Raw genomic sequence first — 17,431 nt, forward strand, 5'->3', positions numbered from 1 at the left:
TAGTCTTCTCTTCTTTGATACCTGACATTAGTTTTGGATGATACCACACATTTAGGTATCGATCCGATACCAAGTAGTTACAGGATCATACATTGGTCATATTCAAAGTCCTCATGTGTCCAGAGACGTATTTTCTGACTTTATGAATATAATATGAATTTTAAAAAGAAAAAATATTTGTATGTACTTTTGTACTTGGTATCATTACATTGAAGTCAGGTGTAGATCCACCCGTGGCGTTTGTTTACATTGTGACGCCGGTGAGCTATTGTATCCTTGTACGGTGTGTAGTGAAGCATGTTTAGCTATTCCTCATCCTCCAGTGATAAGGTTACATGTAATAAACTTAATTTGTCGCCATGGAGGCGAGGATTAGTGATTTAGAAGTAGCTAAAACACTGTGAATGGACGTTAGCTGCTAGCTAGCTAGCCATGTCTTAAAGATGTTCTTCCTGAGGGTGTTTCAGTGTTATAACTTCACCTTTATCTTGACTTTTTACACCAAAATGCGTCCATTCTCTCTTTTCTGTCTACACACTGTTTCTGCTTGTAAGCACTCTGTGTGTGTGCGCTGCTGAACATGCTCCTCTGCTCGAAAAACCAGCAATGTCATGATGTGAGGACAAAGCGCCGTAAAAAAAAGGGGTGTGGGGGACCGGTACTTTTTAGAGGCGGTATAGTACCGAATACGATTCATTAGTAAGTTGGTACTATACTAGTACCAGTATAGTAAAAAGTAATTTAGCGCAGTACATAAAACCTTGAGGCGGATGAATCGTGCAGCCCTATGGACTGAAAAGAAGGTGTGGAGAGTGCCATACCTCGATCTTACGTCCTTCCACCAGAGTACCGTGAAGCTTCTCCCTGGCACCCTCTGCTTCTGCACTGGTCTCGAACGTCACGAAACCAAAACCCTGGGAGAGAGGAAGAGTCATTTTTGTACTTCTATCTCAGCATTATTTCAACACGCACACCATTCCTACCTTGGAGCCCCTCTCGTTGAAAATGATCTCCACGTCCAGGATTTTGCCAAATTGCTGCGGCACAAGAAGCAAAAGGGTGTTAGAGAGGAAGAAGTACAGCCTTTGACCACAAGATGTCAGTGTTGTTCATGTCAGGGATGTCAAAGTGGTCTTCATTGAGGGCCACATGGCAGTCATGGCTGCCTTCACTTGTAACACCAAATAATGGAGGAATTTGACTTCATTTTGAATTATATCAATTGTTAAACTAGACAATCCATTTTACAGTATAAACTTTACATTTACACAATTTTACTGTAAAATAGTGTTTGTTTGTTTTTTTTACAACATCTTACGGTATTAACTTTACATTTACACAATTTTACTGTAAAATTGTGTTTTGTTTTGTTTTACAACATTTTACAGTAAAAACTTTACATTTACACAATTTTACTGTAAAATAGTGTTTTATTTTTCACAACATTTTACAGTAAAAACTTTATATTGACAATTTTACTTTAAAATAGTGTTTTATTTTTTACATTTTACAATAAAAAACTTCACGTTTACACAATTTTTCTGTAAAACATGTTTTATTTTAATACAACATTTTACTGTAAAAACTTTATATTTACCCAATTTTACTGTAAAATATACTGTTTTATTCTAATACAACATTTTATTGTAAAAACCTTAAATTTACGCAATTTTACTGTAAAATAGTGTTTTATTTTTGTACAACATTTTACAGTGAAAACCTTACATTTACGCAATTTTACTGTAAAATATAGATTTTTTTCCCCACAACATTTTACAATAAAAACCTTACATTTACGCAATTTTACTGTAAAATAGTGTTTTATTTTTGGACAACATTTTACAGGAAAAACTTAGCACTGACACAATTTACTTTAAAATATAGTGTTTTATTTTAATACAACATTTTACTGTAAAAACGTTATATTTATGCAATTTTACTGTAAAATAGTGTTCTATTTTTTACAACATTTTACAGTAAAAACTTTATATTTACAAAATGTTACTGTAAAATAGTTTTATTTTTACAACACCTCACAGTAAAAACTTTACATTGACACAATTTTACTGTAAAATAGAGTGTTTTCTTTTTCACAACATTTTACAGTAAAAACTGTATATTGACACAATTTTACTTTAAAATATAGTGTTTTATTTTTTACAACATTTCACAATAAAAAATTCACGTTTACACAATTTGTCTGTAAAACATGTTTTATTTTAATACAACATTTTACTGTAAAAACTTTATATCTATGCAATTTGGGTGGGGGGGAGAATACCTTTTTTTATTTTATTTTTTTCTTTGTCATGAAAAAGGGACGTTTTTGTCATGAAAAAGGGAGGTTTTTGTCGGTGCACTAATTGTAAGTGTATATTGCGTTTTTTATGTTGATTTAATAAATAAATAAATAAAAAAATTATTTAAAAAAAAAATTAATTTTTTTTTTAATAAAAATGAATAAAAAATTCTTCTGCGGCCCGGTGGTTGGGGACCATTGCCGTAAAGCACTTTGGTCCAATTTAAAAATGGTTGTAAACGTGCTATATAAATAAAGTTGCCTTGCCTTGCCTACAGTAAATGGAAAAACAGTAACACTGTTTTTTGGGGGGTTTTACGTAAAAAGCTGGCAGCTTGGTTGCCAGAATTTTTGTGTCAAATTGACATTTTTTTTTACAACATTATATTCATAAAAAACTGTACAAGTTCTTTTTTTTATTCTGGCAACTTAGACGCCAGTTTTTCTACCGTAAAAACAAATGTAGCGTCTTTCCATTTACAGTAATACACCATTAAAAACAACAAGCCTAAATTTTACAGTCAAAAACTGGCAGCTCAGTCAACAGAATTATATTTTATATAGCGCTTTTCTCTAGTGACTCAAAGCGCTTTTACATAGTGAAAGCCAACTGTGGAGAGGCGGAGCCGGCAGTCCGACAGAGAGGCAGGGCACGCCGAAGCCCGGCCCAAGATGGCGGCGAGGAGGCGAGCAAGTGGCGAGCAAGTGGCGAGCAAGTGGCGAGCAAGCGGCGAGGCGCACCGGGAGCGACGCCGCAATCAAAATCAGATGCGTAGATCAATCATGCAATCCTCTCGCACTGTTTAAAAGGGCGGCAGCCGTGAAAGTGGGGAGGAGAGGCGGAGAGACTGGAAGGAGCGAACGTGAATCTGACGCGCAGCGAGAGAGGAGGAGAGCTCGAGACAGACGACGAGCGAGCGAAGAAGTGGAGCTGAAAAGCGACCTGGACTGACGTTTTTAATTTGAAAAAATAGACAAAGTCAACTCTGCTCAAAGATGTCCCTGTTTGGTGGTCTATGGAACCCACAAGACGGCACGAGTCTTTCACACCAACATCTAAGTTCCATTTAAACATCCGCGATAAAGTTTGCAACTTTCGGTTGTAAGAGAAACACTGCCTCTACCGGAAGTCGCAGACGATGACATCGCAAGTGTGAGGGCTCCTCACATATTCACATTGTTTTTAATGGGAGTCTCCAACAAAAAGTGCTATTCGGACCGAGAAAACGACAATTTCCCCATTAATTTGAGCGAGGATGAAAGATTCGTGTTTGAGGATATTGATAGCGACGGATTAGAAAAAAAAAAAAAAAAAGTTACAAAAAAACAAAACACGATTGCATTAGGACGGATTCCGATGTTTTTAGACACATTTACTAGGTCAATTCTGGGAAATCCCTTATCTTTCTATTGTGTTGCTAGTGTTTTAGTGAGTTTAATATTACCTGATAGTCAGTCGGAAGGGTGTCTCCACGGGTGTGTTGACGCGCAGTGTCTCAGGGGAGTCGACGGCAGCTTCATGGACGGAACAAGCTCAGCTTTTCTCCGGTAAGAACTGACTTTTTAACCACAATTTTCTCACCGAAACCTGCTGGTTGACATGTGGTCGGGATCCATGTTCTCTTGACCGCGCTCTGATCCATAGGAAAGCTTCACCTCCAGGAATTTTAAACAAGGAATCACCGTGTGTTTCTGTGGCTAAAGGCTAAAGCTTCACAACTCCATCTTTCTACCGTGACTTCTCCATTATTAATTGAACAAATTGCAAAAGATTCAGCAACACAGATTTCTAAAAAAAACTGTATAATTATGCCGTTAAAGCAGACGACATTTAGCTGTGTGTGTGCAGCGCTCATACTTCCTAAAAACCTGTGATGTCTTGCGTACACGTCATCATTACACAACGTTTCGAAGACGAAACTCCCAGGAAATTTAAAATTGTAATTTAGTAAACTAAAAAGGCCGTATTGGCATGTGTTGCAATGTTAATATTTAATCATTGATATATAAACTATCAGACTGCGTGGTGGATAGTAGTGGGTTTCAGTAGGCCTTTAATAACTCATATTTGACCCACGCAGCTACGGTATATTAATAAAACATAGCTTCTTACTGTTCTTTTTAGCATATTCAATAGCTTGGACCTTAAATCCTACTGAATAGCTCTTAATCTTCTTCTCTTTATGCGATTTCAATTTATTTAAATCAGCCTCCTCCATTTTGAAAATGATGACAGGTGAAGTGTCACTCGTGACGTGACGAGTTTGGCCCGGCGGAAATTCTAGGCATATGCTAATTATTTGGCGAAATGAGTTTGACCCGGCGGAAATTCTAGACATGCGCTAATAAAAATAATATTTTGCGAAACGAGTTTGACCCGGCAGTAATTCTAGGCAGGCGCATACTATATACCTGGCGGCAATTCAAGGAAATACGGTAGATATCATTTCCAGGTGTTTGCGGGCCAGATAAAATGATGTAGTGGGCCAGATCTGGCCACCGGGCCTTGAGTTTGACACCTGTGCGGTATGTTTCCTACAGGTGTGCACCTCCAGCACATTTTACTACAACTTTGATACCCATGAGGACATCTTTTCTGGCCACACATCAGGAGTTTGAGGCGGAGATGAATAATTGAATGTACTCACCCCAAACATCTGCCGCAGGTCAGGGTCTCGGAAGCGGAAGGGAATGTTGGACACGTGGAGGCGCTTGGGGGCCCCCTTGGCGTCTGAATCATCACCAATGCTCCCGCCGCCGCCACCGCCTACAGGGCCCGACTGGCCATCGAGCTGGGAGGAGACGTCTGACTGCTGGGATGGGAAACAAACACAAAGTCAGACACCAAAGATGATGGTGATAGGAGACAACACACACAAGATAATAATAATAATAAGAACAAATGAAAAAGATGATTTGACAAAAACAGACTCTTTGAATCTGAGTAAAACTAAAATGTTTGTTCAGTTTCAGTTCCTGTGGAACATGCCAGACTATGTCATGCATCACATATTTACACTTCTTTCATTACAGCACGTCTGAAAAGAAGTAGGAAAAAGCTGAGCTTATTTAATCCTACCCCTTTTCATACCATAGCCATTTGATCACCATTCCCTTCTCCTCTGTAACATAACAGTGAATACATCAATAACATACCATAGTAAATTAAATTAAATACATACATTTTTTATCTAAAAAGGTTGAAGATGTTGATGATAATTGTTGTTGTGTGTACTTGGTGAAGACTTGTAGTTTGAACACTCCCTTAAACTGAGTCATATTTGTTTGAGTTCTTGGCTTCCATCATGGACTTCCACATACTGATGATGAGTTAAAGGTTGTAGGAGCCCAAAATCATGACAAATATCTCCCATGGTTTGAGTTCCAGACAGTTATTTATATATTGTTATTTACAGATAAACACTGACATGTATTGTTTACACATTGTTATTTACTGATAACACTGACATGTATTGTTTATATATTGTTATTTACAGATAAACACTGATAATTATTGTTTATATATAGTTATTTACAGATAAACACTGACAGTTATTTATGTATTGTTATTTACAGATAAACACTGAAATGTGTTATTTATGTATTGTTATTTACAGATAAACACTGACATTTATTATGTATGTATTGTTATTTACTAGGGGTGTAACGGTACGTGTATTTGTATTGAACCGTTTCGGTACGGGGGTTTCGGTTCGGTGCGGAGGAGTACCGAACGAGTACATATGAAGTAACAGCCTATGCTAAAGTCTTAATAAGCTGCTCTGCTTTCTGCTTCTGTCTCTTACACAGCACCCAGCATTGTCCCACCCACACAACCATCTGATTGGTTACAACCGTAGCGGTAACAGCCAATCAGCAGTGCGTATTCAGAGCGCATGTAGTCAGCGCTTCAGGGTCAAGCAGATAGGTGTTTAGCAGGTGAGCAGCGGACTCTCCCCAAATTATACTTAACACTTCCAAGTCAACTACTACTAATATCACTATGAGCACGTTGATCTTCTACAAACAAACTGCAGCTCAGCTAGCAGTCCTGGCTTAAGTGAAGGGTAATTGGCTTTTAGCAAAACGTTAACTCATTCTGCGGTGTGTGTGTGCGTGTGCGTGTGTGTGTGTGTTTTACGGACAGTGTTGATTGAGGTGTGTTGAAACAGCAAAAAGGGACATTATGTTAAATGAAGAGTTTCTGTCTCTGATAGTGTATATAATAATGTAAGTGCATCATAAAGCCTACATGAACTCCATGGTGTTCAGGGATGAATAAGCTCTCCCATTGCTATTGTACTATTTTTTTCAGGTATAGTTACATGAATCATTAGTAATGTAGCAGCCTAGTTTTGAAAGGAAGGGTCCCTGCTATCACATGTTGATACAAATATAACATTTATATAATAAAAATCAACTACAGGCTTCCCCAATGCTGTAATAAATTAAGCATGATGAGTTGACTTTAAACTGTTTAATGTTGCACTTTTTATATGTAGAAGAAACGTTTTGTAATTTTATTTAATCTGAGCAACACGTTGAGGCAGTTTAATGTGGATTAACGTGGGCAGAATTATTATAGTGTTCCCATTGTTAAAAGGAGCAAGCCATCGTTTACAAATTTGGTAAATAAATAACCCAAAAAATGTATATTTTGTTGTTTTCTTACTGTACCGAAAATGAACCGAACCGTGACCTCTAAACCGAGGTACGTACCAAACCGAAATTTTTGTGTACCGTTACCCCCCTATTACTTACAGATAAACACTGACATTTATTATTAGTATATTGTTGTTTAAAGATAAACACTGATAAACATTTCAGTGTTTATCTAAAGATAAACACTGAAATGTATTATTTATATATTGTTATTTACAGATAAACACTGACATGTATTATTGATGTATTGTTATTTACAGATAAACACTGACATGTATTATTTATATCTAGTTATTTACAGATAAACACTGACATGAATTGTTTATATATTGTTATTTACAATAAACACTGTCATTTATTATTGATATATTGTTATTTACAATAAACACTGACATTTATTATTTATATATTATTATTTACAGATAAACACTGACATGTATTTTTTATATATTCTTATTTACAGATAAACACTGACATGTGTTATTTTAAATTGTTATTTACAGATAAACACTGACATACATTATTCATATATTGTTATTTACAGATAAACACTGACATTTATTATTGATATACCGTTATTTAATAAGTCAATTGTAGATTATAACTCATGCATCTCCCACCTGCTAGTAGACAAATGTGGCCATGGACCCACTTTCACTTTCACATTCCCTGAGGTGCCAAAAAGTCGCTCGTTTTGGCAACTTTTTGTTAACGCTTCATGAGGATTGTGATTGAGTCTTCATCTAAACGGGATCAAGCGAGCGTCCCGTCGGTCGACATCCCAGCAAGAGTGAAAATATTACAGCAAGAGTTTGTTTTATTATGGTTAGTCTGTATGTTTAGCACCGAGCGATGTTGCTAGTTCTATAATGTCTTAATAAAGCCACAGCCATCATTCGGCTTCTTAAACTTATTGCTCATCCTCTTTGTGTTTGGGCTCAAACACATAAGGTTCTGGATCACAATTTTGTCCCAAGGTAATCGTTGTCCCTCACACAAAGTCTGCTTGATTAACAGTGTTGTTGATGGGCAAGGGGACGTAGGGGGTGGAGAAGAAGGCTGCCACTCACTTGACCAGCGTTGGCGATGCTGATGGCTGCTCCGCCGGCCTCCACGGGACCCTGGACCGCACCAGCCGCGTACAGGCTGGCGCCGTAGTCCAGCGCTAGGCCGTTCTGTGGTGGCGGCGGCGGCGGTGGGGGGTAGGTGGAGAAGGGTGGAGGTACAAGCCCCTCTTGACCAGAAGTAGCATCCTGAGAGCCCTGCGGGGAGAACGCAGGGTCAGTGTGTGCCTCTCCACACCCAGCATGAGTCTACTTTATATTACACCCTTCCATTATTGAGGGTCACATGTCAGTGTTGTACATCCAGCATGAGTCTACTTTACACTACACCCTTCCATTATTGAGGGTCACATGTCAGTGTTGTACACCCAGCATGAGTCTACTTTACACTACACTCTTCCATTATTGAGGGTCACATGTCAGTGTTGTACACCCAGCATGAGTCTACTCTACACCTGCCCATTATTGAGGGTCACATAGTGGGAGTACACTCGCTGGAAGTTACCACAATGCGGACACACACGCCAAGGCTGCAGGGGTGTTACCCTACACGGTCACATGGTGTTACCCTACAGGTGGTGTTACCATGTGACCACGTAGGATAACACCATGTAGGGTGTTACCTTACAGGGTCACATGGTGTTAAACTACGTGCTCTCATGGTGTTACCCCCATGATTAATCCAAATGCAAAATCATGATTAACTATGATTATTCCGAATTTAAAATTGCGATTAATCCTGATTATGATTATTCCAAATTCAAGTAATGTATTGAAGTAAAATATTGTAAAATGTTCCTGTATGACATTCTAACAATAAAATTGCATTTTTGTCTAAATATTGGGCTGTTTAAGTTCACCTAAATTATACAAGTGAGTAAGGGGCATGGCGTAGTGGGTAGAGTGGCCGTGCCAGAAAACTGAGGGTTGTAGGTTCGCTTCCCACCTACTGACATCCAAATCGCTGCCGTTGTGTCCTTGGGCAGGACACTTCACCCTTGCCCCCGGGTGCCGCTCACACTGGTGAATGAATGATTGGTGGTGGTCGGAGGGGCCGTAGGCGCAAACTGGCAGCCTCGCTTCCGTCAGTCTACCCCAGGGCAGCTGTGGCTACAGATGTAGCTTACCACCACCAGGTGTGAATGAATGATGGGTTCCCACTACTCTGTGAGTGCTTTGAGTATCTAACAATAGAAAAGCGCGATATAAATCTAATCCATTACTATTATTATTATTATAATAACCTGTGATGAATCACAATTAATCCATATTCAAAATCGTAAATAACTATGATAATTTCAAATCGCGATTAATCATGATTAATTATGATTATTCCAAATTCAGTAATGCATTCAAGTAAAACATTGTAACATTTTCCTGCATGACAGTCTGACATTAAAATTGCAAAAGTGTCCAAATATTGGGATGTTTTTTTTTAAGTTCAACTAAATTATACAAGCAAATAATGTGTGTGTGCATGTCTGTATGTATGTATGTATGTATGTATGTATGTATGTATTTATGTGTGTGCATATGTATGTGTGTGTGTCTATTTATGTATGTGCGTGTGTTTGTGCATGTGTGTGTGTATGTATGTGTGTGCATGCGTATGTATGTATGTGTGCGTGTGTCTGTATGTGTCTGTGTGTATGTATGTGTGTGTGTGCATGCTTAAGTATGTGCGTGAATGTAAGTGTGTGTGTGTATGTATATGTGTATGTATGTAAGTGTGTGTGTGTGTGTATGTATATATGTATGTGCGTGTATGTGTATGTATGTAAGTGTGTGTGTGTATGTATGTATATATGTATGTATGTGCGTGTGTGCATATGTATTTATGTGTCGGTGCATGTGTGTGTGTGCATGTGTCTATGTATGTATGTGTGTGTGTGCATGTGTGTATATGAATGTATGTATGTGTGTGTGTGTGTGTGTGAGTGTGTATGCATGACAGGCCCAGCGATGCCCATCTGAGTAGCACAATAGATCTCTGTCCCTTTGGGAGTGTTAAAGTGTGTGTGTGTGCGTGCATGTGTGCGTGCGTGCGTGTGCCATCTGTCTCCAAGCTTTTGACCTTTCCCAGTGACACACCTGTGTCACAGGCCCTTATTTCAGTGTCAACCTAAGGGGCCTCCAGCCGTCATACTCCGGGTCCATCTCCTATCGGCCTGTCTCTCTTTCCACTGCACTTACATTACACCAGTGGGTGGTCGTCATGGCGACCGCGTGAAACCACTGCGGCGAACGAACATGAGCCTATTTTTGTGCTAAACAGCGGTGAAAAGTCGCTTTCCCAGCGTGCAGCCAGGTGTGCATCAGCTTTACTTGACACTTTTGGAAGGATTTACAGTAGGTAAACACCGACGTTTACTTTTTCCTCCTACACTTTGAACCCTGCGGCCTACAGAACGGTGGGGCTGATTTATGGGTTTTTTCTTCGCTGACGGCCATAATGCGAATAGTTGTCATAAAACACATGCAAAGACACCCAAGTGGTGAGTTATTGTTTGTTTGGATTTACAGGAAGTAAACACCGCCGTTTACTTTTTCTCCTACGCTTCTAACCCTGCAGCCTACAGAACGGTGGGCCTAATTTATGGGATTTTCTTCGCTAACGGCCATAATGTGAATAGTTGTCATAAAACACATGCAAAGACACCTAAATGGTGAGTTATTGTTTGTGCTATGGCGCCATCTTTTGGACGAGTTGGGTCACAGCAGATGCTCCTGGGGGAATACCAACAAGTGTTTCCTGTCCTTGAATTGTCCTTAGCGTTTCTACTCTTAAGGGATTCTTCATTCATCACTACAAGCAAAGGTTTGTAAGTTTTACCATATAACTATTTTTATATATATATAGTACATAAACACAGTATGTCTGTGCCTGTGTGTGCGTATACTGTATATATAATATATATACATATATAGATAGATACTGTACATACATACATACATATATACATTCACATCTATTCACATTATTCACACATTACTTTGTTTCATTCACTAGGTTATTTAGTCACTACACTAATTATGTTCACATCCACAGGAACAACATGGGTTAGCCTACTCTATACAGTATTTACAACCTTACTAGTGTTCACTTCACAGCCACAGATGGTTCATCTACTTATTTACATTTACGTACAATAATTTGTCTGTCTCAGTCATTATGTTATGTAGTCACTACAGTAATTATGTTCACATCAACAGGAACCACACGGGTTAGCCTACTCTATACAGAATTCACAACCTTACTAGTGTTCACTTCACAGCCACAGATGGTTCATATAATTATTGACATTATTTACACATTACTTTGTCTGTTTCAGTCACTATGTTATTTAGTCACTACAGTAATTGTGTTCACATCCACAGGAACCACATGGGTTAGCCTACTCTATACAGTATTTGCAACCTTACTAGTGTTCACTTCACAGCCACAGATGGTTCACCTAGTTATTGACATTATTTACACATTACTTTGCTTCATTCACACATTACATTCAAAATTATACAACTATTCAATGTCAAAATATAAAGAGTAGAAATAATGAACAAAATGTCAGAAATTTAACATTTAGACATGCTGCACTGTAGCAAACATGTCTGCCACAATCATGTGTGTTCTTAAATGTGTATTCCACCTCTTCCATGTTGTGAGCACTTTTGATTTGGGCTTACATGTTAAACAACTCAAATGGAAACTGGGACTTCACATGAAAATGTGAAAAAAATATTGGAAAAATCAGACTAATTTAGTGCATGGAAACTGGGACTTCACATGAACATACAGAAAAACTATTTGAGAAATCAGAATAATTTAGTGCATGGAAACTGGGACTTCATATGAAATTATGAAAAAACTTTGAGAAATCAGACTAATTTACTGCATGGAAACTGGAACTTTACATGAAAATATGAAAAACTATTTGAGAAATCAGACTAATTTACTGCATGGAAACTGGGACTTTACATGAAATTATGAAAAACTATTTGGGAAATCAAACTAATTTAATGCATGGAAACTGGGACTTAACATGAAAATTAAAAAAATAACTATTTGAGGAATCAGATTAATTTAGTGCATGGAAACTGGGACTTCACATGAAAATACAGAAAAACTATTTGAGAAATCAGATTAATTTAGTGCATGGAAACTGGGACTTCGCATGAAAATATGAAAAAAATATTTGAGAAATCAGACTAATTTACTGCATGGAATCTGGGACTTTACATGAAATTATGAAAAACTATTTGAGAAATCAGACTAATTTAATGCATGGAAACTGGAACTTTACATGAAAATATGAAAAACTATTTGAGAAATCAGACTAATTTACTGCATGGAAACTGGGACTTTACATGAAATTATGAAAAACTATTTGGGAAATCAAACTAATTTAATGCATGGAAACTGGGACTTAACATGAAAATTAAAAAAATAACTATTTGAGGAATCAGATTAATTTAGTGCATGGAAACTGGGACTTCACATGAAAATACAGAAAAACTATTTGAGAAATCAGATTAATTTAGTGCATGGAAACTGGGACTTCGCATGAAAATATGAAAAAAATATTTGAGAAATCAGACTAATTTACTGCATGGAAACTGGGACTTTACATTAAATTATGAAAAACTATTTGAGAAATCAGACTAATTTAATGCATGGAAACTGGGACTTTACATTAAATTATGAAAAACTATTTGAGAAATCAGACTAATTTAATGCATGGAAACTGGGACTTCACATGTTAAATGATTTTAACACACATTGCAGGTTGCAAAAAGAGATACAAAAGGCATATTTCCAACAATGGAGGGAAGAATGAAGTCAACAGCCCACTACTACCAGAGTAGTGAGTACTAAAAGCACTTAGTGAGTCAAATCTACTGAGGAAGGACAAAGATGGCGGCGTGACGGCTCGGCATAGATTTTAGAGTGGGCATCGGTGTCAGCACTCAGATTTGTGCACGCTTTGTTTGTGTACATGTTGGTGCATCTGGGCGTGTGCCTACACATTGTGGGAGTGCACACAGTGACTCACCGCGCCAGCTGACTTACTCTCGGGTCAGCGGGCAGCGGCGAGTGTTTGAGTAGACACGTTATGGAACACACTCGTGCCACCGGAGGAAGAACCAAGTGGTGAAGAAGGGAGTCTTCATTCCAAATGAAGAATGGCTTTTTCAGGATCTAACTTGGCCTCCACCTCCATTGATTTATTACTATTTATTTGCTTTGGCCACCGTCTCCAACGTGGCGCTTCAAGAACCATATTTGGTAACTTATGTGGACAGTGAACTCTTATTAACACACCATGTGGTGGTCACATGACTCGGTTGTGCAAAACCCAAAACATGTTTGTTTACCAGGTTACATTTACCGTACCTTCCAGGCAGCGGTAATTAAGCCACGCCCACTAAACTATAGAATAAATAAAAATATTTACATATATTGGCCACACCAAACCATAAGCAGCAAATATATACTCTGGTATGAAAGATTCTGTAAATTATTTATATACCTTAATGGTTTCCAAACGGTGTCTGTAACAGGGTGGTAAAACGCCTGACCAAACAAAACAGAAGTCATGGTCGTGGACCCTCTAGCTTGCGCAGGTAGTGGATTTACTGAGATTTTTTGTAAAAGTGAAAGTGATACAAAAAGAATGTAAGTTAATAATACAAACACACACGTAAAAACATGTTAGCATATTAGCTAACTCTAACGACGCTAGCTTCATTACTTTACGATAGCAACGTACTATGTCTGCAGAAGTGTTTTCATTTAAGCCTCAAATATATACTTTGTGAAATAAATTGTTTACAGAGATATATTTTGTAAATGTTTATTTACATAACTTAATTATTACCAAGCGGTGTCTGTAACACAGCAGTAAAACGGCTGTTTGAACAAAACAGAAGTCATGGTCATGGACCCACTAGCTGCTCAAGCTAGCTGGCAATCCACTAAACAGACTCAACGTTTTGGTGAATTTACTGAAGAGTTTGTAGAAGTGAAACGATAAAAAAAGAATGCCGTTGTAAGTTAATAATGCGAACACAGCTAGCTTCATTACTTTACGATAGCAACGTGCTATGCCTGTAGGAGTGTTCTCATATAAGCCTCAGATATACAAACCCCGTTTCCATATGAGTTGGGAAATTGTGTGGCTGTAAATATAAACAGAATCCAATGATTAGCAAATCATTTTCAACCCATATTCAGTTGAATATGCTACAAAGACAACATATTTGATATTCAAACTGATAAACTTTTTTTTGCAAATAATCATTAACTTTACAATTTGATGCAAGCAACACGTGACAAAGAAGTTGGGAAAGGTGGCAATAAATACTGATAAAGTTGAGGAATGCTCATCAAACACTTATTTAGAACATCCCACAGGGGTGAAGGCTAATTGGGAACAGGTGGGTGCCATGATTGGGTACAAAAAAAGCTTCCCAAAAAATGCTCAGTCTTTCACAAGAAAAGATGGGGCGAGGTACACCCCTTTGTCCACAACTGCGTGAGCAAATAGTCAAACAGTTTAAGAACAACGTTGCTCAAAGTGCATTTGCAAGAAATTTAGGGATTTCAAAATCTAAGGTCGGTATGAAGAGTTCATACGCAAAAACCGATAAACGCCATTTTGATAAAGTTTAGCCCAGCCTCGGTAATACATAGTCCGCCACTTCTATTGTGGTATACCAAAATCAATTTGTTTGCAAATGCGGACAAATGCCGCTTTTAACGTCATTTAGTTCAGCGATTTATTGCAACGGCAGATAAGCGCCATGGATCATCTACCACAAAAGCCGATATATCCGTTTGCCCAACCAGCGCTGCAGTACGGGATCACGTGACAAACAAAATGGCGGCGCGCTCGGACTCACTCAGTGTTGTTATCCACGCATGAATAATTTGGAAGCTTCTCCTGTGAACAAAACTGTTAAGCCAGCGAAAAAAACTGACGTGTTGAAGTTATTATTTGATGTTGGCGCTAGCACGCGTGTCCTTGAGTTTTACACCGCTGCGTTAAACGATGTTGTCGAGCATGGAGCTAATGTCGATAGCGATGATGAGTGAGCTGTTATCTGCACAGGAGTGTTTTTGATAGGCAAACCAGGTTGAGCATTTGTGGTTGTTTCATTAATAAAACATTGTCTTCATTGCAAAACTGTTTTTTTTGTTTTTTCATTTGGTACTGAAAAGCACAAGGTAAATATGTGAGGTCACAGTTCCAAAAAAGCATGTCCGGTTAGCAAGTACGAAAAAACAATGTTCGCAGGGACAGCTAGATTTATACGTACCAAGGGATCGAAACTGTTAAATAATGAAGTAAAGAAATGTGAACAGTTGTTACGTTGAAATGTGGCTTTCGATAAATTTCACGTTCTGTTTTTCTTTCTATCTTTATCTTGAATATTATGCGAAATAACGACCGCAAAGAAAACGATTTTGGAGATATCTGTTTTTGCAACATATCATAATTTGGATATATCTGCTTTTGACGTAAAACCACATCAAACACTCTTACTTGAAAGCCATTCATTACATCAGCATTTCTTAAAAGTTTAGGCTTTGATGACTTGCTTATGTTGATATTAAATAAACCATTGTACGCTTGTACATGTACCGGCAACACCAGCAGGCAGAAAATCGTTAATATACAGAATCGGTCAAAATGGAATTTATCTGCTTTTGCATATGAACTCTTCATATATATATATATATATATATATATATATATATATATATATATATATATATATATATAAATATATATATATATATATGTATATTATATATATATATATATATATATATATATATTTATACATATACATACATACACATATATACATACATACGCATATATATACATACATACACATATATATATATGTATACATACACATATATATACATATACTTACATACACATATGTATACAAATACATATATACACACATATACATATATACACACATACATATATACACATGTACACATATACATATACATATATACACATATATACACACACACATATTTACATACATACATGTAGATATTAGGGGTGTAATGGTACATGCATTTGTATTGAACAGTTTCGGTACGGGGGTTCCGGTTTGGTGCGGAGGAGTACCGAACGAGTTCCAAACGAACTTATGAAGTAGCTGCCTATGCTAAAGTCTTAACAAGCTGCTCCGCTCCGTTCTGCCTCTGTCTCCTGCACAGCACCCTGCATTGTCCCTCCCACACAACCATCTGATTGGTTACCACCGTAGCGGTAACAACCAATCAGCAGTGCGTATTCAGAGTGCATCTAGTCAGCGCTTCAGCGTCGAGCAGATAGGCGTTTAGCAGGGGAGCAACGGACTCTCCCCAAATTATACTAAACACTTCCAAGTCAACTACTTTATAACATCACTATGAGCCCGTTGACCTTCTAGAAACAAACTGCAGCTCAGATCACTCGCAGTCCTGGCTTTAGGTGAAGTCTAATTAGCTTTTGGCGTAACGTTAGCTCATTCTGCGGTGTGTGTGTGTGTGTGTGCGTGTGTGTGTGTGTGTGTGTGTGTGTGTGTGTGTTGATTGAGGTGTGTTGAAGCAGCAAAAATATACATTATGTTAAATGAAGAGTTTCTGTCTCTGGTAGTTGATATAATTATGTAAGTGTGACGGCTGGGTGGCATAGCGATGCCGGGTTCTTTCTTCCAGGGATGTATCGGCAGTAACACAGCAAAGGTAAGAATTAAGTATTTATTTAAGTCAAAACAGGCTAGAACAAAAACACTGGTGTTAATAGAAAAGGGTAAACAAATGGCGCTAGCATGGAGGCTGGAATAACAAACGAAACTCAAAATACTTGGCACGAAGGCACAAAAGAGGTAAAACAACACAATAGCATGATACTTAAGAAAAGGCGAAAGCGTAGCGTGTAAGCTAGCGAGAATATATAAATAGAGCAGTCGTCACTGTTGCACGTAAGCAAATTAGGAACCCAGGCAGAACAAAAGGGGCGAACTTAAATAAGGAAAGTGATTAGCAAAACAGGTGTGCAGGGACTGTGAGTAGTAGGTGAAAACAATATGAAACCATGGTGACAGACTAAACAGGAACTAAGGAGGTCGAACCACAAAATGTGAAACAGAAAAGGAACAATAAACAAGAATATGTAAAGATCCGAGCAGCGGATCGCAACAGGATCCCCCCCAAAAGGACAGATCCCAGATGTCCCAAAACCCAAAAAAGAAAACCTGAACCCCCTCCCCAAAACAAGAAAGTCCACAAACAAAGGGAGGGCGGAGGGAGGCCATGGTGGAGGGTCGCCAAGTTGTGTGTCCCCGAATCCATGGAGGACAAGCCATGTGACGGCGGATGGAACGCCGCTGC

The 17,431-nt window shown here is 38.1% G+C and overlaps 1 protein-coding gene across 7 annotated transcripts in view; it reads right to left on the minus strand.

Annotated features, from left to right (window-relative positions):
- Positions 1-17,431, minus strand: part of LOC133556192 (RNA binding protein fox-1 homolog 2-like) — a 115,009-nt gene that overhangs the window by 47,899 nt on the left and 49,679 nt on the right. For 6 of the 7 annotated variants that reach the window (XR_009807475.1, XR_009807473.1, XM_061905914.1 and 3 more), the window contains 4 exons: positions 8,032-8,223; positions 4,948-5,112; positions 984-1,037; positions 822-914 (listed from right to left, as the gene is read on the minus strand). Coding sequence is in view for 5 of the 7 variants with exons in the window: in XM_061905914.1 (XP_061761898.1) it covers positions 822-914; positions 984-1,037; positions 4,948-5,112; positions 8,032-8,223 (504 nt within the window). In the remaining 2 variants the exon portion in view is untranslated. The remainder of the gene's footprint in view (positions 1-821; positions 915-983; positions 1,038-4,947; positions 5,113-8,031; positions 8,224-17,431) is intronic. The other variant, XM_061905902.1, reaches the window with a different exon arrangement.

This window comes from Nerophis ophidion, linkage group LG01 (assembly GCF_033978795.1).
Source record: "Nerophis ophidion isolate RoL-2023_Sa linkage group LG01, RoL_Noph_v1.0, whole genome shotgun sequence".
Classification (NCBI taxonomy): Eukaryota; Metazoa; Chordata; class Actinopteri; order Syngnathiformes; family Syngnathidae; genus Nerophis; species Nerophis ophidion.